Source organism: Leucopleurus acutus (assembly GCF_964270905.1).
Source record: "Leucopleurus acutus genome assembly, chromosome: 2".
NCBI lineage: Eukaryota > Metazoa > Chordata > Mammalia > Artiodactyla > Delphinidae > Leucopleurus > Leucopleurus acutus.
Genome location: NC_139143.1, coordinates 153,744,575 through 153,770,033, shown reverse-complemented (window position 1 = coordinate 153,770,033; position 25,459 = coordinate 153,744,575). Strand labels below are relative to the sequence as shown.

At 35.0% G+C, this 25,459-nt stretch overlaps 1 protein-coding gene across 1 annotated transcript in view; it reads right to left on the bottom strand.

Moving 5' to 3' along the window:
- The window catches only part of SPATA6 (spermatogenesis associated 6), a gene marked incomplete at its 5' end in the record, with an annotated part of 150,212 nt that overhangs the window by 71,491 nt on the left and 53,262 nt on the right, over nucleotides 1-25,459 (bottom strand). The window contains 4 exon segments of the mRNA XM_082834204.1: nucleotides 2,343-2,383; nucleotides 8,808-8,895; nucleotides 13,254-13,547; nucleotides 18,061-18,141. Coding sequence (XP_082690330.1) covers nucleotides 2,343-2,383; nucleotides 8,808-8,895; nucleotides 13,254-13,547; nucleotides 18,061-18,141 — 504 coding nt within the window.

The window sequence follows — 25,459 nt, the reverse complement described above, 5'->3', positions numbered from 1 at the left end:
CATGTGGTTTTCCTCCTAAGACATTCTTCTCTCTCTTCCCTTGCCTCTGCAGAATATATTTCTCAATAGAACTCAGGCCAAGTCCCACTTTTCTAAAAAATTTTTGCAAGCACTCCTAGTTTCATAACTCTTCTTCTTGTAGAAATCCTATAGTGTTCCACTACCAGTTACTATATGCCTATAAGAAAATAGCCCTTTATTTTTTTCATAGAAAAGACAGCACTGTTCAATGCTGCATATGTATTTCTGTGAAAATCTACCTCTTCAATACAGAAATAATCCTGTGAGCTCACTTACCATGCACAGCTTTACAAAGGTAGTATGAATGATCAACTTCTACTCTAACTCTAAAAGTGAAGAATACAGAGGTGAGGGTGGGTGGATATTAAAGATGAATAGAAGTGAAGTTCTTTTAAAGAATTCATTTAGAAAAGAGGATTCTAAATATATCACCTACCTCTAAATGGACCAGTCAATGTAGAATTGGATTATAGTTACCTTAGGATAAAGATTAGTGTCCTATAAACTTTATACTTTTCTCCCCATTCTATACTTTTGTATATTTGGCTTACTTGTTTTCTCTTCATAATCCACTCACACAACACATATTTTAGGAATCCCCACCGTACATCAGACAATATCTAGCAATTGCCAATAAGCAAGATCAATAAGATCCTTGCCATTCTGGAACTTACAGATTAGTAAAAAAAAACAAGGATGCAAATAAAGAAGAAAATAAATAAAACCTGTGAAACATGACTTGAAGATAGGCTCGTCCCTTAGGTATTACAACTAAGGTAACTTAGTTACCTTAGGTATTACTTAGGTATAACTTAGTTACCCTTAGGTATTACAACTAAGGTAACTTCCCTGGGCCCCATGCAAGACAACAAACATTATGCTTCTTGATGCATGTGTGTGCCTGCGCATGCATGCACATATATATTACACAGATCAGTACCCATGTATGTGTTTGAATAAATTCCACATAATAGGGTAGGTCTGCACCAGGGGAATGATGCCAGGCCCACACTCCTCTAGGGACAGCCTTAAGCAAGGGCACGACCCTATACAAATGCTATACAAGGAATGGTTCTATTCAAGTGCTATATCCACGTCTATACTAGTAGTTCTCAAATACCAATCCTTGGATAGACAGCAAAAGAGTTGCATAAGAATCACCTGGAAACTTGTTTAAAATAAAAATTTCTAGTCTACGGTCTCAACAATTTTAACTTAGTAGGTCTGGAATAAACTTTTATAAAGTTCCACCTTGATGATTCTGACTCTCTGGTATATCTGGCCCCTTAGTCACATGGTGCCTTGGCTTGTTCCATATTTCTTTTATCACAATCAAAGCATGGCAAAGAGTGCCATGTAAGCATGGGATAAATTGTTTTCAAGTAAATAAACAAAGGTATTATAAGGAAAGCTATGTTTTTTGTTTTGTTTTGTTTTCCCAACTATGATGCCTCTTCTTATTAAGAAGCTTACACTTAGGGACAGAAAAGAAAAACTCTGGGGCAGTACTTCTCAAAATGTAGAACATGAACTACTAGTGGTATAGCAGATAACTTAGTATGGTACCCAAAATGAATTTAGATGATACACAAGATTATTTTATATAGCACATGGACATACACTAAAAGGGTACTGAATCCCAAAAGAAAAAATATATTTTCTTTTCAATTCTCTTTCAATCAGAAATCTTCAGTTAGCTATTGGTATGTCTCCTATGCCTGTCTATCATTGCTTATCTCATTTTAAGAAAAAGAGAACATGTCTCAGAGTCTTTGGAAAGCAATAGTTTTCTAGCCAGAATTTAGTAACGTTGTTTTGTTTTTGCTGTATTTTTAAGGCTATTATCCATTTAAAGTATATGATACTGATTTTTCATTTACACTGGTGAAATACATAAAAACAAGGCGAATTTTTAAAAGACAGCATAAATTACATGCAGGTATTGTAAAAATTATGAGGATGCTCTAAGAATGACTGAAATTTAGAAATACTACTGTGTGAGGTATCATTAAAAGTAGCAACCAATTTCTCTCTGTCTCTGTCTCTCTCTCACAGACACACACACACACATATACACATACACAAACAAGTAATGAACAATCAAAAGTCACAAAACATTTGTAGTAAGACACTCAATGAAAAGTCTATCCTACCACCTGACAACATACACAAAATAATGACATTCCATAATATGACAATTATTGTTTGTAAATTTCTTGACTAAATGAATATGATAATATCTGACCATACATATAAGAAATTTACTAATGCTCTAATCTGAAAGCCAGGATAATTATTGTTCTGCAATTTATACTACATACCTTATAATCCTTGGGTCGGTAGCAGCGAAGATGAGAATGATCTAAAAAAGGATGTACAAAAGAAACTATAAATATTTCCTATCAAAAAGAAGAAATTTGTTTTCATCTTTGATTTTTCCTACAATCACTCTGTTTCTACGATTATACTTCATACAGCAGTTTTCAGAAATATCTTAAAAATCCTTCAATAATGTTACAAAGATGATAAGCAACAACTTAAAATCTGTATCAGTTCTTCAGCAATTAAGTGATTTCAAATCATATTTTCATTAGAGTAGGAGATATCTGATACAGGCCAGATTAATTTTTAGTTGATAAAACAATTTGTCTACATGAAATAGATAATTTTTAGTTGACAAACCAGTTTATGATGAAATATAATTTGAATATATAGATTTGACAGATACTGCCAAACTACATGTGTTCCTAATCTTGGAGTCCATGCTTCAATTAAGTGAGCGTAATGGAAACAGGACCAGCTTTAGAGGGCGGTAGCATACTGTCCTGTAGTGTACAGATCTTGCTGACAAATAGATGTGCATTACAGTTCAGGCTCCAGCACTTCCAATATGGCCCTGGGCACATTATCTAATCTTTCTAAGTCTCAGATTCCTCACTTTTCTAATGCAGGGGTCCCCAAGCCCCAGACCACAGGAACCAGGCCGCACAGCAGGAGGGGCGAGCAGCGGGTGAGTGAGCAAAGCTTCATCTGCCACTCCCTACTGCTCCCCATTACTGCCTGAACCATCCCCCTTCCCCACCCCCACACCCCCCCCCCCCACAGTGGAAAAACTGTCTTCCACGAAACCAGTCCCTGATGCCAAAAAGGTTGGGGACCACTGGTCTAATGTACCTCTTTCGTAATATTGTTTTAAAGATTACATTAGATATTACATGTAAGGCAATACAATAAATGTTAACTATTATTACTAACAGCATTATCAACATCATTACTATTGAATACTAAGTCAAACAAGGCCAGGTTCAACTTCCACTACTTATCATACATGTTAGTTTGGTCCAGTTATACAATTAATCTGTTTTTCATTCCTCATTTTAAGAGTATGAAGACAATGCTTACCTTACCTCAGAGAGTTATAGTGATGATTAAATTATAAAATTTATAAAAGTACCTTGCATAGCATCTACAACAGTGGACTATAAAGCTATTCCAAATCTCTCCCTAAGCCAAAGACCACTACATTGTAGATGTAGATTTGGGGTTTTACTCATTACTTGAAGGAGTCAAGTTTTAAGTATTATAATCTCTGTTATATTGATAGATAAGAAAATCAGAACCATAATTTGCAATTCTACTTCTTTACTAATACATTCCAGTCAAAAGCATTCTAACATTCTATATTTTACCTTCCCAAACCACCTTGTACAGAAAAAAAAATGCTATATGGATAGAGACCCAGGATAGTCTATATTTAGTCAATTAGCTTTCATTTACAGCACAAGATGTTTGTTCTCCAAGTGTCCTGAGCCATTATAGAGGGCAGCTGAAACATTAATGTCTTTCACACAAGGTCAACTTCACCATTTAATTCAGTAAGGTCCAACTTACTTCAACTGCTTTTCAAAATTCAAAATAAAACTAACTCCCAACCTAACTCCTCTTCTGTAAAGTCTAATGTACAACGTGGCCACAAGTAGCAGAAGAAATAAAAGAATGATAAGGACACACTGAGTCTAATTCTCCAAACATGCAACTTTGAAAATTAAGGTAATAATTTCTATACATAATATATATTCCTTTTGGTAGCTAATGTAATATTCAAAATGTCAATATATTAAAACACAGGAATGTCTTCTGCTCTCCACAAACCATTTATAAACTTATCCTAATTCAGACAAATTTATATAATTTTCTTTCACTTTTATAAATTAAGCTATTACTTTGATCTGAGGTTTCCTAATGTTCACATTTAATCACCTTTACCAACAATTAGGTACTTAACTATATTCTAAATGCAGGAGATAGAGGAGATAAAAGTCACAGCCCATGGTCGGGAAGTGCTTATAATTTACTTTAGTTAAGTTATACGAAGTTGAATAACAGCAGCATAAAAGAACAGGCTAAATCAGAATGGTATAGGCAATTAATGCTATTAAAAAGTCATATCAGAGATAGATCTCTCAAAGTTGAAGGCCATGAGGAAAAACTTCCTAAAGGAGGAAAAAGTTGAGCTGGGCCTTAATGAATGGGTCACACTTAAGAAAAGTATGAAGAAAAAGAGCTAATTTAGATCGTGTGTGTGTGTGTGTGTGTGTGTGTGTGCGCGCGCGCGCGCGTGCATGCACGACCTTGAACAACTTACTCTACTTCCTTAAATCTCAGATTTCTTCATCTGTAAAATGAGGATAAATAACAGCATCTAAAATTCTTGAGGTTACTGCGAGTAATTAATCAATGAAATATTAAGCATTTAGAATAGTGGCTAGCAGAAAACATAATATTAGTTATTATTTGATTCTCCAATAATCTCATGAAATCATTGTTAAAAACTGAATATTTGTGTCCTCCCAAAATTCATATGTTGAAGCCCTACCTCTCAAAGTGATGGTATTTGGAAATGAGACCCTTAGGTGGTAATTAGGGTTAGATGAGGTCATGAGGGTGGGGCTTCATAATGGAGAGAGTGCCCTTATAAGAAGAGACAGTCCGATCTTGCACTTGAGCTCTGGTGTGCTCACTCATTCACTCATGCTCTCTCTCCCTTTTATTCTAAAAATAGATATTCGTGATTTCACAACTGTGCAAATTTATTAAAAATTATTTAATTGTAAACTTATAACAAGTGAATTTTATGATATATAAATTATACCTCAATAAGGCTGTTATAAATGTTTTATAAATAACAGAGAATTAAAGAAACTAAAAAAGGAGTTCCTAAAAATGACACTCTGTAAAACAAGGAGGCACACAAACAAATGAGATATTTTGCTGATAAGTATATACATGATGACTACATGCATTTTATTCAGAAAAGAATAAAATATTACCATTTATTGCTGTCTACTCAAGATATGGCCTATTAGGATTTGGGATGTTATTTCCAATTTATTTGACATAAAAATAATAACCATCTAACAAAGGGACTAGTGGAAGCTCATAAAAGATTACAGTCTTGTGTAGAATTGAAACTCACAACAGAATCTTCAAACGAAGAGAATAAGAGACGTTTCCTCCAAGGGGGAGACAGAGTCTAATATCTTTCCTAAATCCTAAGCAAAATTGAAAAAGGCCAAGATGTTGCACTTGATTTCCTCTTTAAAATGCACAAATGATTGGATAAAGCTTCCATATATTCTTGAGGTGTAAGAGATACTGAGTTTCTTCAAAAGGACTGCACAAATTACAATTAGAATTATATATCAAGGAAATTCCAGACAGAGAAAATTTGAAAATTTTATTTAAAAAAATACACCTAAATGAAAGTAGGAAAAGTGGTAGGAGAGTGGTGGAAAAGAAAGGAAGTTGGGGTTAGAAGACCTGGGTTCTACACTGTACACGGCTATTCTGTAGCTCTCCAACATATCACGTAACCTCTCTAAGCCTCTGTCACTCTTCCTGATCAAATATAGTTACATCCATCTTCACATTATTATGAGGACTAAATAAATCAATGTTGGTGAAAATGGTAACCTATAGGAACTTAAGAATTATTAGGCAAGATACTGTGGTAAGAAAATGTTCAAGAAGAATTTTCATTAAAGATTGTCATAAGTGAAAATTCACTATGTGTAAGATATTCTATCATAAGAAATTCACATGTGTATTTCAATAGCTGATAAGAACCCAAAGCACAATTGCTCAACTGCCAACCAGAAAAAAAAAAAAAGTAGTCCAAAGAATAGGGGCATTAAAATTAGAGAAATGAGAAGGGAAAACTCTTTACAGTAAAAGGCAAATAATAAATGTATAAAGAAAAATGGAACTTAAAAAAATATTTGGTAAACATCACTGTAATAAATTGTTTCGGGCAAGAATCATCAATGTATGCTAAAGGGGTCGAAGTCGAAGAGAATTACATAGTCTCAATCTTCCCATAATTACAAAGGGAAGGAAGAAAATAGCACCTTCATGCTGGAGAAACCGAGCAGACACCATCTTAATCAAGTGAGCAAATTAACATCACCAGTAACAAAGCAACATCACATACATCCTGACATGATGCACTGAGAGTAATACATCACTTCTGTTGTATTCTGGGGGAAAATGAATAAATCTAATCATGAGGGAAAAAAAATCAAACAAACCCAAATTGAGGGAGATCTATTAAAAAACTGGCCTTTATTCTTCAAAATTATCACATCATTAAACACAAAGAAAGACTAAGAAACTGATCCATATTAAAGAAAACTAAAGAAAGAGACATGGCAACTGAACCTTATGTATGTTGTGGAATTTCTTTTGCTATAAAGATATTACTAGAACAAGTGGCAAAATATGACTTAGGTTTATAGCTTAGTTAACATTATATCATTAATTTCCTGTTTTGATACTTGCATCACATTAAGAAAACAACTGTATTAGTTTCCTCAGGCTCTCATCTACCATAGACTAGGTGGCTTAAACCACAGACATTTATTTCTCATAGTTTTAGAGACTGGAAGTCTGAGATGTGGGTGCCAGCACAGCCAGGTTCCAGTGAGAGCTCTCATTCTGGCTTGAGGATGGCTGCCTTTTGGCTGTGTCCTTACATGAGAGAGAGAGAAAGCAAGACCTCTGCTGTCTCTTCTTATAAGGGCACTAATCCTATCATGAGGACCCCACTCCATAAACTCATCTACACCTAACTACCTCCCAAAGATAATGACCCGTCTCCAGATAACATCACTGGGGGGTTAGAGTCTCAACATATGAACTTTGAGGGACACATATCAGCCCATGGCAATGTCCTTGTCAAGAAAAGTTTATACACAGACACTCACACAGAGATGGAGGCAGGGAGGAGAAAGAGAGAGAGGAAGAGGGAAAAGAAAATATTAATATTGTGGACTCTGAGTAAACGGTGTAGGGGAATTCTTTGTACTATCTCAACTTTCTGTAAGTCTGAAATTATGTCAAATTAAAAAGAAAAGAAAGCACCTCATTATTGGCCTCTCTGATTGTACCTCTACACAGGCAGCTGACTGTTTTGATTAGAAGTTACTAGAAACTGTAACAGTTCTGCTGGCAAATACATAATAATTGTCAAGGGAAATCAGACATTTAAGTGCATTCTACAAACATCTTCCAAAGAAATGCCTATATTGAAGCTATTTTCAATTTTCTGGTTCTGAAAGCTTATTTACTCTACGTCTATAAATTTAGTACAAGAGGGGAAACATCCCTTGGAGGGGAAAGTCCAAGAGTATAACATCTGTTCCTAATTTCATATAATCTGCTATTCTGAGTATGAAAGACTTATTGATCACCCCATTTATCTCCCAGTTAATGCTAAAAAAGCAAAATAAATGTGCAAAAACTCTTCATGTTCTCAGATAAGAATGTTTCATATCCCAATTTTTAAAAACAGATTATACACTAGCGTTTAGAAACAAAAAGAGACAGAGCTCACTACATGTTGATTGTATTTTTTCACTCTCACTTTTCTATGCCTTTTTTTTAGTGTGCAGTAAATTAACTTAAAGGCTGCTGGTGGATACTTGGTGAACTGACTAGCTAAAGTCTACCGATATTAATGCTTACATATCTCTAATTATAAAATACTATTTAATCTTCTTCATAAAAATCATCTTCATATTGAACTTAAGAAACAAGTTATCTAACCATCAGGACCAGGCCTAAAAATGAAAAAAAAATATTATAAATTAAACCTAAAGGACATTATCTTTCCAGAAATATAAATAATAAGTATTATTTTGACAGCTGATACTTATTAAGTGTCCTGTGTGCTAGAGCATTTTACATGGTAATATTTATGTTATCTTCATTCTTCAATAAACTGATTATCAGAGTAAAGTGATTTGTTCAAGAATGCCCAGTTTATAAATAAGTGGTAGAGAAAGTATTCAAATATATGTGTAAATGTATGTCCAAAACCTATAAACCTGAACTCTTTTTACAACGGTGTTTCCCAAAGCCTGTTCCATAAACTAAGTAATATATGTTAGGGAGAGGAAAAGGTTTCATGGTCAAATAAATTTAGAAATTGTTGAGCAAAACAAAAGGTTTTGTTTTGTTTTGTTTTGTTTTTTACTAAAAGGTATCATAGCCTTTAATATGCTAATATGTGTTTTGAATCTCAAAGATGAAGATGGTTTATAGCAGCACAGAAATTCTACTATTTTTAGAGAGTACCGACATGGGTGTCCCACAAGTTGTAAAAAGTGGCATTATACCATATTTTCCAATACAGCCAAGATTCTGTTTTTATTAAATGATGCCAAGACAAAGACTTGAATGTAGCCAAGAGGACTAAAACAGATGAAGGGAGATAACTTGTAGCTAACCATTGTGCAGCCTGGACCATCCATTTCTTTCACAGTCTCTGCCAGAAGATCCAAATAAAGCATCAGCCCTGGGACTTGGGGGATCAACCTAGAATAAGGAAGATTTCAATGTAAAATGGAGCTTAAATATTTTTTTTAGTCTCATGGAGTCAGAAAATCAATTGAAGTACATAGATCACATTATCATCAAGTTAACATGATACTGCCTATACAGTTCAAGGATGTTCCAAGATCAGAGCTTAGCCGAGTATTTTGCTGTTTGTTTTTAAATAAAATTTAAGTTAAAGTCCAGAAATTTTTAATTATATTTTGAATCCACTCTAAAATGAACAGATTTATAGTTGAAATGTCCATTACTTTATTGCCTAGTTTGCTTCCTATTACAAAGTTAAAAACAGGGAAATCTTACTTTGCCACATTTAAGAAACAAGTTTAGCCATTTACTACTTATCTCCTTAGCATATAGATTTTGAATTTAGTGTCTTTACTTGGCTGTGTTCAGGAGTCAGCATTCTGAGTATAGTAATAAAAGATATTAACAGTTATCCACATTTTCTAACAAAAAAAAAGTCAGAATGATATAAATCTGTGCAAAAAAGACAGCTCTACTTACCAAAATTAAAAACTTTGTACATAAAAGGACAATATCAAGTAAAAAGGCAACCCATGTAGTAGGAGAAAATATTTGCAAATCATTATCTGAAAAGGCATTAATATCCAGAATATATAAAGAAACATCTAAAACTCAATCTAAAAAACTCAATTAAAAGTTGAGCAAAGGACTTAAGAAGACATTTCTCCAAAAGATATACAAATGACCAATAAGCACATGGAAAATCAATCAACATCACTAATCATAAAGGAAGTACAAATCAAAATTCTAGTTTACCCCCATCAGGATGGCCATTATCAAAAACCAGAAAGTAACAAGTGTTGACAAGGATATGGAGAAATTGAACCGCTTGTGCACTCTTGGTAGGAATGTAAATTGGTGCAGCCACTATGGAAAACAGCATAGTGGCGCCTCAAAAAACTCAAAATAGGATTGTCATACAATCCAGCAATTCCACTCCTGGGTATATACCCAAAAGAACTGAAACCAGGGCCCTGAATAGATATTTCTATACTATTTTCACAGCAGTATTATTCACAACAGCCAAAAGGTAGAAGCAACCTGTGTCCATCAACAGACGAATGAATAAACAAAATATGGTATATACATGTAAAAGATTATGCAGCCATAATAAGGAAGAAAATTCTGACACATGCTGTAACATGAGTTAACCTTGATGACTTTATGCTAAGTGAAACAAGCAATTCACAAACTGACAAATACTGTATATATTAGGTAGCACTTATATGAGGTACCCAAAATAGTCAAATCCATAGAGACAAAAAGTAGAATGGTAGTTGCCAGGGCTGAAGGGAAAGAGGAATGGGGAGTTATTGTTTAACGGGTACAGTTTCAGTTTAGCAAGATGAAAAATGTTCTGGAGATAGATGGTGGTGATGATTATACAACGTGAATGTACTTAATGTGTACACTTTAAAATGTACACTTAAAATGGTTAAAATAGTAAGTTTTATATTGTGCATATTTTACCACGATTTTTTAAAATTTAACTTTAAAAAAAGGAATGTGAAAAGACAAGCCACAGAATGAGAAAAAATATTTGCATATCATATAACTGATAAGGATCTAGAATCCTAAATATATAACAGAAAATTTACAACTGAATTCAACAAAAAGGCAAACAACTCAATTAAAAATGGGCAAAGGACTTGAATAGACATTTCTCCAAAGAAGATATGCAAATGGCAACAAGCACGTGAAAAGATGCTCAGCATCATTAGTCATTAGGGAAATGCAAATCAAAACCATAATGAGATACCACTCCACACCCCTCAGGATGGCTACAATAAAAATAAAACAACAAAATGAGAATGTGGTGAGAATGTGGATAAATTGGAACCACCACACATTGCTGGTGGAAACAAAATGGAGGAACCACTGTGGGAAAGTTTGGCAATTCCTCAAGAAGTTAAACATAGAATTACCATATGGCCCAGCAATTCCACTCCTAGGTATTAAAGCAGTTGGGAATTAAAACAGGTATTCAAACAAAAACTTGTGTATGAATGTTCACAGAAGTACTATTCACATAACTAAAAGTTGAAAACCCAAATGTCCATCAACAGATTAATGGATAAACAAAATGTACAATGGATTATTCAGTCATAAAAAGAATCAAGTACTGATACATGCTACAACATGGATGAAACTAGAAAACACTGTGCTAAATGAAAAAAGACACAAAAAGCCAAACACTGTACGTCCATAGAGATAGTGAGCAGATCAGTGGTTGCCAGGGGCTGGGGGAGGAAATGGGGAGTGAATGCTTAATGAGCATGGGGTTTCCACTTAGGGTGATGAAAAAGTTCTGGAACTAGATAGTGGTGACAGCTGAACCACAATATAAATATACTTGATGTCACTGAGTTATACACTTTAAAATGGTTGAAATGGTAAATTTTATGTTATGAGTATTTTACCACAATAGAAAAAAATCCTATTCTGCATAAATAAAAAAGCAAAGAATGCAGTTTAACTCTTATAGGATGGTTGTGCCAGTTTGGGAGAGTACTAGTTAGATTCTTGAAATGGCTTCTTATTCTTTAAGATTACTTTTTATACAGTGTTTGTAAAACTAGAATGTCTTTCCTAAATGTATTACATTTTGCATATTCATGTATCAAATTAAAATTTTGTTTGGTTACCAATTTTGTTAAGTGCTTTTAAAATCATGAATGCCTATGGGGCTGAGAGAGGCATACATTTATACAGCTGGAAAAAATCTAGTCCTATACAATAACGTAAGCAATTTTATAAGCTTAGAAGTATGTATTTCTTTCTGTTCAATGGAAAGCTGAAAGGGAAATCATTTAAATAAAAATGTGAAGATTTATACCAAGCATTATTAAAATTATTCTATTTTGAACAGTGACATGAACATAATAATAAACATTTTAAGAGCAGTTATTTCCCTAAGCAACTTTTATGTGGCTAACGCTCAAAATATTCCTGGTTATCTTCGTACATAGGCATTTTAATTAAAATGCTAATATTTCTTCAGATTAGAATTTAGCATGTCCTTTCTTTTCAATTTAATTTGCAATTATGAGCAAACAGAATTAAAGGCATTCTGAAACTGTCGTCAAACAAGCAAGTAAACATATCTGGATATTGTTCAAACAACAAAAAAATGTGACCAGAACCTATAAACGAGTTCTATAGGAATAAGACAAGTATAATCACAATAATCTCAATAAAATATTATCATTTAAAAGTGTCTATTATATTATAAATTTTCTTTTTTACAATAAAAAATCTATTACTTAGGCTACAATAATAAGGGTTCATAGTCAAAATATGAATATGGAATGAAATATTGCTTAAGGCACAGCTAAATTTTTTTTTAAAGGTATCACAAAGAAAATCTGAACTTCTAGGTGGCGTATGTTAAAAAAGCTATTTGACCATCACAGGAGCATGTTTACATGTTTGTGCTGATATTTACGTTTTAAAATTTGGAAAAAAATGCATTAGAGACAAAGTCAGAAAGTGTTTCATAGACATCTCAAAAAGTTGTTTTGCTTCTATAAGCACTTAAATCTTCAAGTTTATTATTATATAAAGCAATTTTTATTAATTTGCAAGCTTTTCTTAAAGAAATACTTTTAAGGTAATATAGTTTGATAAAAATTAAAGAAATTATGAAGATTCTGAGAAAGCCTTTTATTAAATATTCTGATTATAGACCCTTAAAATTAGCCAGAGTCTATTTGACTATATGGACACAAGCTCTAAACTCAAACCATACCAAAACAGGCTTCCATATAGAAAGATTAGAAACTATGTCACCCTTGAAGTTAACTCTTTCTTTCAAAGGCCTTCCTCTTCCCATCAAATAAAGATTTACTTCAAAGATCCATTATATAAGGTTTATCCAAGGGACATAATTTCAAGAGAAACTTACTTTTCCATTATAATTTTTTAAAAGGCTGGGGGAGGAGGGTGTCTTCCTTTCCACAAAGAAAACTTGGTCTTCTTTTAATACCCTACTCTGCCATTTTAGAACTAATGTCAATTACATCTCAGTTCAATTTGTAAAGTTATTACACGGTCCACTGTATGAGAGGAAAGGAAATGGCTACTGAGAGGATTTAACATGGCATTCATAATGGAGCCTGATCTCTGTCCGGTTTAAAGGCTGCAAAAGAATGTTATTTTATCAAGTTAATTTTCCATTTTAGATTGCTAGGCTAACAGTTCAGGAAAGAAAATTATTAATATAAGCTAGAAGTTGAAAGAAATTTGAGAATAATATTTTAGTGGAAGAACAGATTAGATCAGTTTCAAATGGAAATGTTTCAGAGAACACATACATGTCTAATCACAAATGGAGGTTTATCTGTTTCTTTTTTGAATTCATAGGGCCCCAGATTTAAATGCGCCAGCCGCTGCCTAGTGTCTTCAGATAGCTCACACATGCGTCTTTTTGTGTAAGGAGATGGAGAGTGTGATTTTGAAGAAATTGTAGGCTGTTCGTAGTTTTTTGCATTTATGCAATATTTATTTCTCTCAGGTGATTTGGAGTTTTTCTTTTGTGACCTTGATGTTCTGGTTTGCAGTCTGCCATGTGATTTTTCAACTGGAGCCGTATGGTGAATAAATTTATCCTAAACATAAAAAATAAAATTCATTTGGTCAGGAGAGATATATTTTATACATATTATGACCCTGGGGTAAACCATATACATATAACTACAGGTAGAAAAAACCTTAAAAAGTAATTTAAGGCACATATAATCTATCAAAGCCAACTAGATCAGTCTCTCTTATCCATGTAGATCCTGAGGGAAGTCAAATCCATATCCTCCGAAATAACTCTGTCTAGTAGTTAATAAAATATACTGTACCACACTTCTTAAGTATAACAAGTACTTTAACAAAGTTAAAGCCCAATATTTAATCATTTGAAAAATCTAAGAAAAAAAGTAAAAACAATTATTTTTCAGTATACTAAAATACTAATGCAAACATTGGTTTATCCTTTATAATTATGTATTCAAATAATTGGCTATATAATTTAAGAGGATTTGTTTAGTAATCTTAGCAACACACATGTCTAATTAGTTGATTATAAAATCTTTATGGAGAAAACTATACGTTTCATTCATACTATCATGATTACATACATTTGCACAATGTGAAAATCTGAAGAAAAGCTTTATACATATTTTCATAAAATGTATAATTTGGATTATACAAGGTGATTAGGATTTTTAAGATCTCTTCCAAACTAAAACTTTACAATTCAATGACAGATAACCATAACATCTTAATTCTGTATTTTTATAAAAGTAAAAATGTACAAAAGACACGTTACAAAATTTAATGACTAGTACTCTGTCTTCTAGTAAAACTGGCTAACACTCTAAAATTTTAAACACAAATGATATTTCTATATATTTTGTGTTATTAGGATACTTTATTCAAATAGTCTCTGCCTTAAAAAAGTTGGATTACAAGTAAATAATTTAAGACCTCTTCAAGCTTTGTCTAGATTTATAAGCTTTCCAATATTCGAGAAAATGGACAGTTGAGAATCTTTGAACGTCCTCCTAACTTTATCACATTAAAAAACCACCGGGCTTCCCTGGTGGTGCAGTGGTTGAGAGTCCGCCTGCCGATGCAGGGGACACGGGTCCGTGCCCCGGTCCGGGAAGGTCCCACATGCCGCGGAGCGGCTGGGCCCGTGAGCCATGGCCGCTGAGCCTGCGCATCCGGAGCCTGTGCTCCGCAACGGGAGAGGCCACAACAGTGAGAGGCCCGTGTACCGCAAAAAAAAAACCAAGAAAAACCACCAATCCTACCTTCCCTCTTCTCTACTTTCTCAATCCCCCTCCCTACTTGCTAAGGGTATCTATTTCTAAGTAAATAAAATACAAATGTGAAATAGGAGAAGAGTCAAATATTTTTTAAAGTAGGAAACTACTTTTTTTTTTAAACAGGAAAGAAAATAGGAAAACAAGGAAACAAAGTTTCCTGATTAGAAAAATAAGTCCACAAGTTTCATACAGACCAGCAGCATCAGATTATTTCATCATCTTTCTTTCTTCTCTAGCTCTTGCTATGCTCCTGGACCTTCTCCCACCTTGTTCAATGACTTCAACAAGTAATTCAGAATTTTTCATCCCACTTCACCTATCTCTATGACATCACACTGACTCACAGAAGCAGCATTATTAACACATGAAAAGAACCTTTGAGGTTTAATAAAATGTTCAAGCAATGAATCTTTCCAAGAACTTAGACTTCCTATTTCTGAGCTTTAACTGCCTTTTTCTACTTCATCTTAGATTTTATCATTATACAGATCCATTGCACCCTAAACTCTGAAAACTCCTTGCTGACCAAACCTTTTCCTCAACCTACTTCTTTTATTTTCACTGAATCTGTTACTTGTCCTCTTCGTCTCCCTCAGCCCCTAGATCTCTTTTCCCCAGATCCTCATACATTTTTAGGATCTCTTACCTTTAAACCCGGATGAACCCAACATCACCTATTTCAGCAATGCTGTAAAGTTCCTTCTTACCCACCTCTTGCTTATACCAAACTGAAAGGAACTCCATCTTCTTTTTTGATTACAGCTTTTGAATGCTGAATACCACTAGAGGAAGTTAGAAACGGTGCTGTATCTACCACAGATTCATACCTTCTAACCTAATCAATCCTTAATGCATCCTATTAATGCCCAATAAAACTTAAAATAGTAGCTGTTTCATACTGTTTTACACAAAATGGCTCCCTAGATCAGCCACGAGGACAACAGCACTTGTGACAAAAGGAGACTTGAAAAGTGCTAGTCTTCTTTTACTCCAGAAAACCTTCCCGCCACATGTGAATGAGCTGAAATTAGCCTGCTAGATGGTGAGAGTCTGTGGCCATCACCCCAGCTGAAATCAAGCCAAACACCAGGAATGTAAAGTCCCTCTCACACCAAGAAGTCAGCCAGCTGCCAGACATGCAAGTGAAGCCCTCCTAGACCACTCAGCCCTAGCCTAGGCAGCCCAGACCAAAAGAACCACCCAGCCAATCCACACAACTGTGAGAAGCATCTTATTTTAAGTTACTAAGTTAGTGTGGCTTGTTACACAGCAATAGCTACCTGATATAGATTATCAAACATATTAATAAAGTTACTAGTAATATTTAACTATTTACTAATAAATTCTACTTTGCAGTAGGTAAAAGAGACTACATAGAAAACTAGATATATTCCAGAAAATCCCAATAATATATTTATTTTTTCAGTCCATTCAATTGGCGGCAAAACATCAATTGTGACAAAAAATTTGAAAATAATGTGCCAAAAGGAATAAAGATCATTATAAATATTTATAAACCTAAATGATTTTAAAGAGTTTATTTCAATCACTCCTCTCTTAAAAACCGAAAATGGTTTGTCTAATTCTTAAACTGTATTTGAACCTGAAAATGCTGTTTTATAGCCATTAAAATTTTAATTGTAACTAATATTCACTTGGAAAAAAAGTGGATTTAGCATGTTCTCAAATAAGATCAAATAAGATTAAAATTCTGGCTGTTACCATTCAGAATTTTAATGTAAAAGTGTATACTCTGTTGTGCCTACCATACAATGTCTTCATCTTATATTTCATCTATGTCTTCTAAATCTCAATTATCTTAATTAAAAAACTAATCACCTCAGTAACAGCCACAAAATTTATTAATTATATGCTACGTGCAGACACATATATTCTCTAATTTAATCTTTAAACCAGTCTTTTGAGGAACTTGAACCCAAATCTGTCTGATTCTCAAGAATATTTTCTTAATAACACCAAAGGCTATTCTCTCACATCTCTGTTCAACAAAAAACAAATGACAAACATTGAAATGGCAAGTTAGCCAAAAGCTTACAGAGGAAACTGCTAGTCCAATGAAACTATTAGTGGGGTGAAAGTTCTACACTTAGTAAGGAATCTTCCACTAAGCTGTACACTTAGAATGTGTGTACTTTTCTGTGTGTATACTACACTCCTGACAAAAAAAGAAATTTCTACCCACCCAGTAAAGGCATACCCCAGTGTGGGTAGAAAACTTCTGTGAATCCAGAGGAAGCACTTCTGACAATTTACAAATGTGCACAGTGCATATCTCCAAACAAGTCAGTAACCCAGCTCTGCATTTGGCAAGTACGTGTCATTAGATCTCTAGTAGCAGTGTTTCAGCTTGCATTTAAAAGATAAATAATTAGGCCAAACTCTAACATACCAAATGTCTTGCTAAACAAAATAAGAAAGATCCCCTTGATAATCTTACAATCATATTTTACCTTTGTTAGCTTGTCAAGTTACCACCCTGAGCAAATTCCCTCTGAAACTGATAATGCAGGAAATTAACATTCTACTTTTTCCACCATAGGTCCAGTTCTGCCCTGTTTGGGTCCTCTAGGCTTTATATAGTACTGGCTCATCATCACAGGCTGGCCACTGTTACCTGGTCATAATGCAGTCACATATGTATGAGTGATGCCTAGACATTATTAGATAACCTGTGGTCAGGGTAGCAAGAAGATCCTGGTGACTCAGTAGGAAGTTAGACCAGAATGTAATATTAGATCCAGATATCTGAGGTTACTGAAGGCAGTTTTTACAAACATAGAAGGTACTTATTAGGCTGAAGTATTGAAGCTTCTCTTGATCTGACAGCACTAGAACAGCCACCAAACTAAGCAACAGTCCCTTAAGGAATTAGAGACACTCAAGAAGCTATACCCACTAACCACCTATATCCCAGCCTGAGAACCTCTGGTCTCATTCGCTAAAAATGTATCCTTTGAACTTTAACTTCTTTAAGATTCATAGAAGCCTCCAATCAAGTTCTCTGTGGAACTTTTTGAAACCAACATCTTTCTGGCAGCCTAATTTCTTTCTATTAAAAAAAAAAAGTACCATCTACCACGTACACCAAGCTTTTCACTTCCACACTTATTAACATGTAACCAAACAGCTAAATACCTAAGATAATTGTTTTACTTAAACTAGAGACTGATCAAAAAAATGTGAAAAGAGTTGTAGCCAAAGTAAAAGAATAATGCTTGCCAAATGCCCAATAAATACAAATAAATTAAACCGTTAGATATTTTAAATAAATGATTTTAACCTGAGTGTGGCACTTCCTTGAACTTATCAGACATTCGGTAATCACTGAGGTTGTAGAAAATTCCAGCTTTGGAGCAATTCCCTGAGGAAGAAAGACAGGATATTAGTAGACATTTTAATTTTTAAAAAGCTAATTATTACTGGTGAAAACACGACCTATAGTAACAAACACTTACCAAGGTTCAGCTGCTTTATTTGTTAGTTTGAATTTCTTATTAAGGATAAAGACAACAAACAAATGTTAAATGTTATCAAGAAACAGTTTTACTGCTGATGATTCACTTACAAGTGATTATATCACTTTTATGGAAAAATTCAGATATTTTTCATTTTCAAGTATTTCCCTGTCAATTTTTTAAAGATTTTTAATAATATTTAAAGTCCTAAATATTTGAAAATACTTAATGGATTCTGGCTCTTTTTACTTTTACAGATTAAGATGTACTTAACTACATAATCCAGAAATACTTTGCATAGTCTCCACGTGTCAAAAAAAAAAAAAAATCACAGCTCCTGGGTATGCAGCTTTTGAAAACAGAAGAGAGATAAGTCTCTACCAATTCTTCCAACAGTTTTTCCCATAATGTAGCTTACATTCAGATATATGAATGAATGAATCTAGTTTCTATTTTTTGCAACATTTCAATCATCAGCTTAAACACTGTTTTGAGATAAGCAGAGACAAATAGTAAAATTCAAAGGAACAGTCACAAAGCACCTGAGAAAATATTTGGAAGCACACAAGTTACATATTCACCAAAACACTAAAAGATACAGTATATTGTCTGTACCCAGGGCAGCTTCACTCTAATATATTGGAGGTCAGATATCTTACCCAGTCTTTGACCTACTAACTTTAAAGTTTCAAATATTACACACTACAAAAAGGTTAAATATGAGTTACCTATGGATTAAATGGACGACTTTTTTTCTGCAAACATACTTTTATTGATAATGCTTACTTGTTAGTTATCCATTGCTGCATAGCATATCACTTAGCAGTTTACAACATAAGTACATGCTATCTCACATAGTTCCTAAAGGTCAGCAATCTGGCAGAGGCTGAACTAGTTGGTTCTGGCTTGAAATCTCTCATGAGATTGCAGTCAAGATGTTGTTTGGGCTGTAGTTTTCTGAAAGCTTGACTGAGGCTGGAGGATCTGCTTCCTGAGATTCACACAGTTGTTGGCTGGAGGACTCAGTTCTTTTCTATCTTTTAGCAAGAGAACTCAGCTCTTTCTCGATAGGACTGCCTGAGTGTCCTCATGACATGGTAACCAGTTCTCTCAAAGCAAAGCAAGGAGGAAGACATAATCCTTTTTATGACTTAGTTTCAGAAGTCTAACACTGTCACTGCTGTCACATTCTATTCATTAGAGCCCTTAAGTACAGCCCACATTCTAGAACAAAGGGAACTACCTTTTTAGCAGAGGAGCATCAAAAATTTGGGGGACATGTTTTTAAACCACCACAGTTCACTCTCTGACCACAAATTAAATTCCTCTCATGTGTAAACTAAACTCATGCCCTACTGAAGAAAAAGGAAAAGGAAAGGAAAGGGGAAAAGTCTCATCCTTTTATAACTTCAGCTTGAAATCCAGGATATTGGCATCTAAATCAAACTGTTATTCAGCTGTCTCAGGTATGGTTCTTTAAATACAGTTTCTAGGATACAGTTCCTCACAATTAGAAGACCTATGAACTAAAGAAACATGTGCCCCACATATATTCAAGGTACACATATGCAGCAGGCAGAGGATAATCACTATAGACATTCCTATTCAAAAAAAGAGAATACAAGAGGCAAATAGAAATCACTGGTCCACAGCAATTCTGAAATCAGCCAGGAAAATGTTAGAAGTTTCTCACTTAGAAGTTTAGTCCTATTTCTGCTCAGAAATAACTATCCCTAGTTTCTGGCTCCACTCTCTGGGCTCTTGCTTCCATCCTTTGAATTATCATTCCTTTGCAACAAGAGGTAGACAATGTTTCGAGCTATACAGTGTTCTGAGCCTGGGTCCTGTCAATAGAATGTTGGGGGTCCAAAAGCCTTTTCATTTTGTAAGGTCTCTCTCAATTTCAGACCATGCTGGTGGTGTTCCTACCAATATAATGCTCTTAAAAATGTATTTTGTTCTCATGTGAACATAATTGGAGTTCACTTCCTTAGACAAAAGCCACACCCTCCTGTACAGGGCTTCTGCTGGTCTTCAATCATCTTCAAGAACGTATGTTTAAGCAGCATTATTTACAACTGCCAAGATTTGGAAGCAACCTAAGGGTCCATAAACAGATGAATGGACAAAAAACATGTGGTATATACATATATATATATATACACACACACACACACAATAGACTACTACTCAGCCATAAAAAAGAACAAAACTTTGCTATTAGCAGCAACATGGATGGACTTGTAGGGCATTCATTATGCTAAGTGAAATAAGTCAGACAGAGAAAGACAAATATTGTATGATATCACTTATATGTGGAATCTAAAAAAATACAACAAATTAGTAAATGTAACAAAAAAAGAAGCAGACTCACAGATACAGAGAATAAACTAGTGGTTATCATGGAAAGGGGGAAGGGCCAATATAGGGGTGGGGAAGTGGTAAGTACAAACTACTAGGTGTAAGATAGGCTCAAGGCTGTATTATACAACATGGGGAATATACCCAATATTTTGTAATAACTGTAAGTGGAAAGTAACCTTTAAAAATGTGATAAAATTCTACATCTTTTTATGATAAAAACTCTGCCAGAAAGTGGGTATAGAGGGAACATACCTTGACATAATAAAGGTCATATATGATAAACCCACAGCTAACATCATCCTCAACAGTGAAAAGGAATGCTGAAAGCATTCCCCCTAAGATCAGGAATAAGACAAGGATGCCCACTCTCATCACTTTTATTCAACATAGTTTTGGAAGTCCTAGCCACAGCAATCAGAGAAGAAAAACAAATAAAAGGAATCCAAATTGGAAGGAAGAAGTAAAACTCTCACTATTTGCAGATAACATGATACTATACATAGAAAATCTTAAAGACACACCAGAAAACTACTAGAGCCCACCAATAAATCTGGTAAAGTTGCAGGATACAAAATTAATATACAAAAATCTGACGCATTTCTATACATGAACAACAAACTATCAGAGAGGGAAATTAAGGAACCAATCCCATTTACCACTGCATCAAAAAGAATAAAACACCTAGGAATAAAACTTACCTAAGGAGGCAAAAGACCTGTACTCTGAAAACTATAAAACACTCTTGAAAGAAACTGAAGACAACACAAACAGATGGAAATATATACCATGTTCTTGGACTGGAAGAATCAATATTGTTAAAATGACCATACTACCAAGGCAATCTACAGATTTGATGCAATCCCTATCAAATTACCATTGGCATTTTTCACAGAACTATAACAAGTAATTTTAAAATTTGTATGGAAGCACAAAAGACCCAGAATAACCAAAACAATCTTGAGAAAGAAGAATGGAGCTGGAGGAATCACACTCTCTGACTTCTGACTATACTACAAAGCTACAGTAATCAGTACAGTACGATACTGGCATAAAAACAGACATATAGATCAATGGAACAGGATAGAAAGCCCAGAAATAAACCCATGCACTCAAGGTCAATTAATCTATGACAAAGGAGTCAAAAATATACAATGGAGAAAAGAGTGTCTTCAATAAGTGGTGCTAGGAAAATTGGACAGCTACATGTAAAAGAATGAAATTATAACATTCTCTAACACCATGTACAAAAATAAACTCAAAATGGATTAAAGACCTAAATGTAAGACCAGATACTGTAAAACTCCTATAGGAAAAACACAGGCAGAACACTCTTACATAAATCACAGCAATTATTTTTTTGGATCCATCTCCTAGAGTAATGGAAATAAAGGCAAAAATAAACAAATGGGACCCAATTAAACTTAAAAGTTTTTGTATGGCAAAGGAAACCATAAACAAATGAAAAGACAATGTACAGAATGGGATAAAACATTTGCAAACAATGTGACCAACAAGGGCTCATACAGCTCAATATAGCTCAATATCAAAAAACAAACAACCCCATCAAAAAACTGGCAGAAGACCTAAACAGACTTAAACTGCCATCTGTATGTCATCCAAAGATGACATACAGATGGCCATCAGGCACATGAAAATATGCTCAACATGACTAATTATTAGAGAAATGCAAATCAAAACTACAATGAGGTATCACCTCACACTGGTCAGAACTCCCAAATTAGGAGTTTGGGATTAGCAGATACACACTACTATACATATAATAGATAAACAACAAGGACCTACTGTATATCACACGGAACTATATTCAATATCTTGTAATAACCTATAATGGAAAAGAATCTGAAATAGATATATGTATATGTAAATGTAGATATATCACTAAATCACATTGCTGTACACCTGAAACTACCACAATGTTGTAAATCACCTATACTTCAATTATAAAAATTGTATGAAAAATATTTTTAATTAAACTATTTTTAAATGTAAAAAATAAAGTAAAATAAAACCTATGTTTAATTAAATTATTTTCTGAGGCAACATCTTGGATCTTTTGGAGGTTTTAATAAAGGATTTTACAGTCACACCCCCTTGGTTTCACCATCAGACCAAAATTTCCTGAACATACCCTAGAATGATTTTTGCTCATAAGTCATTCCTTAATTTCAACATTATCTGCCATTGGGGAAGGCTGAGAATCCTCAAAAACAGTAAGTTCCAACTCCTTTTTGTGTTATTAACAGGCTTTCCTTTTGCTGCTCTCTCCCCTTATATTTTGCTATAAGCAGCAAAAAGAAACCAGACAGCCCCTCTAATACTGTGTCTGAAAGTCTCCTTACAAAGACCACCCATTCCATCAGGTATTTTTTTCTATATCCCACATTCCAGCTAAACTTTACACCATTACATAACAAGGGCTCTTTTCTCCCCTAATTTCCAATAAAATTTGCCTCATTTTCTTCCAAACACTCATCTGGCAGTTTCTTCAAGGCTCTTCAAGCTTTCATACACACCCCAGCAAAGCTGTCCCAGCTTCGGCCCTCTCCAGAGGCTTGAGTGTCCTCAAACATGGCAGTTGGCTTCCCCAGGAGTGAGTGATATAAGAGTGAGAGCAAGGAGGAAGCCACAGTGCATTTAATGACCTGGTCTCAAAAGTCTAAAACTATCACTTCACCGCAGTGTATCTGTTAGAGTCACTAAGTAGAGTCCATACTTAAGAAACTCTGCCTTTGGAAGAGAGGAGTGTCAAATCATTTGTGGACATATTTTGTAAGTACCACAGCCTGGACTGCAACTTATCACTTTACCCCTCCTAATATATTGCTGGTCATATAGTAAATACTCAGTGTTTTAGCCATTATTTTTAGATCTTTCAAAACCCATGTGTATCAATTGGGGTTTCAGGGAAACAGAACTAACAGAATATATACACAGAGAGATATTTATTTTAAGGAATTGGTACATGCAATTGTGAGAGTGACAAGTCCAAAATCCACAGGGAAAGCTGGCAGGCTGCAAACTCAGGCAAAGTTGATACTGTAGTCTTGAGTGTGAAATATGTAAGCAAGCCAGCAGGCTGGAAACTCAGGATTTCTATATTACGGTCTTGAGGCAGAATTCCATATTCTTTTGGAAACTTCAGTTTTTGCTCTTCAGGTCTTCAATTAATTGGATGAGGTCTTACCTACATTATCAAGGGTAATCTCCTACACTTAAAGTCAAGTGATTGTAAATAGTAGTCAAATCTACACAATACCTTCAGAGTAACATCTAGCCACAACCTAACCAAAATAAATTTAATCATCACACATCGGAAATGTCAGTTTCCTCTATGAAGTCTACAACAAGATGTAATTTATTCAATTCAACCAAGTCATTTAAGTACATACAAAGATCTGTGCTAAGAGGTAAGATCAAAGATAAGAAAGTCACAGATTCTGATTAATATCACTGCCACCAACAACAGCACCTTGTCATGATCTCCATGCCCACCATTGTATCACTAACATTTACTGATCATTCTCTATGTACCAGGTACTAAAATAACCATTTACAAGTTTTTATTAATCCACCAAACAACGTTATCTCCATGGTATAGTGATAGTAGTAGCCTGTGATGGTGCCAGGATTTAACCCCAGATGTGACTTGAATCCTTGCCACAGTGATGGGTTCAGGAAGTCAGCCTAAGACTCAGATGTCTATGCAGAATCATCAGAATTCTGAGGAAGAGTGCACTGTTGCCTGCCAGGACAGCAAACTACTGATTGGAGTGTGTTCTCCACTCACATCTAAATACAATAACTGATATGATTGAATTTACAACTGCTATTTTGTTGTTCAATTTATATATATGCCATGTCTTTTTATTCTTGTATTCGTTCTAGTGGTCTCATCTGAGTATGCATAGCTTAGTGGTCATCCAATGAACCTGTAAGGGTTCCACTCTTTGTTGATTATCTGTGTGTGGGTTGGGGAATGCACTCAAAGGAACAGCAGGTCTCTAGTCTCCCTTGGCTTTCACTTTTTGCTGGACTCCCACTGTCTCCCCTGAACGTGCATAGTTTCAGTCAGCCAGGAATGAGTGGAAAGCTCATCTCAGCCCTTTTATTACTCCTTTACTTCCAGGGCCTCCTGTCAACTTTCTGGCAGGTGTGCTGCTCACTCTGATTGGAACTGCAATCGGCCTAGCAAAGCTGTGGGTTTTTCTCATGTGCTTCTAACTGAACCCACCACATTTAGTTGGCAAAGACACAATATTTGCCCCTATGATTGTGACACCAATTCCAATGTGTGGGTTTTTCAACACCACCAAGAAAAGTCTCTGCGACACCATTTGGGTGTCCTGAAATTTAACTCAGCTCTGACACTACCTGGAGATAGTCAGATCCCACAGGTCAAGGGCTCAGTTCCACAAGACTGCTCCTATCTGACTTCAGATGCTCATCACAAGTCCAGGTTGTCACCCACAGGCTACAAATAAGAGGTTCCCACGACCCCTTCCTTGGGTTCGATCAGTTTGCCACAGCTGCTCAAAGAACTCAGGAGACAGTTTACTTAGTTTACCAGTTTATATAAAAGGATATGATGACATCCAGTTGGAAGAGATGTCTAGGGTGAGATATGTGGGAAGCGGGGAGAAGTTTCTGTGCCCTCACCAGGTGAGCCACTCTCCCAGTACCTCCACGTGTTCACCAACATGGAAGCTCTCCAAACCCCATCCTTTGGGTTTTATACCCACTTCATTACACAGGCGTGACATTAAATCACTGGCCATTGGTGACTGAACTCAATCTCCAGCCCCTCTATTTCTCAGGGGTGGGGCTGAAAGTTCCAACCCT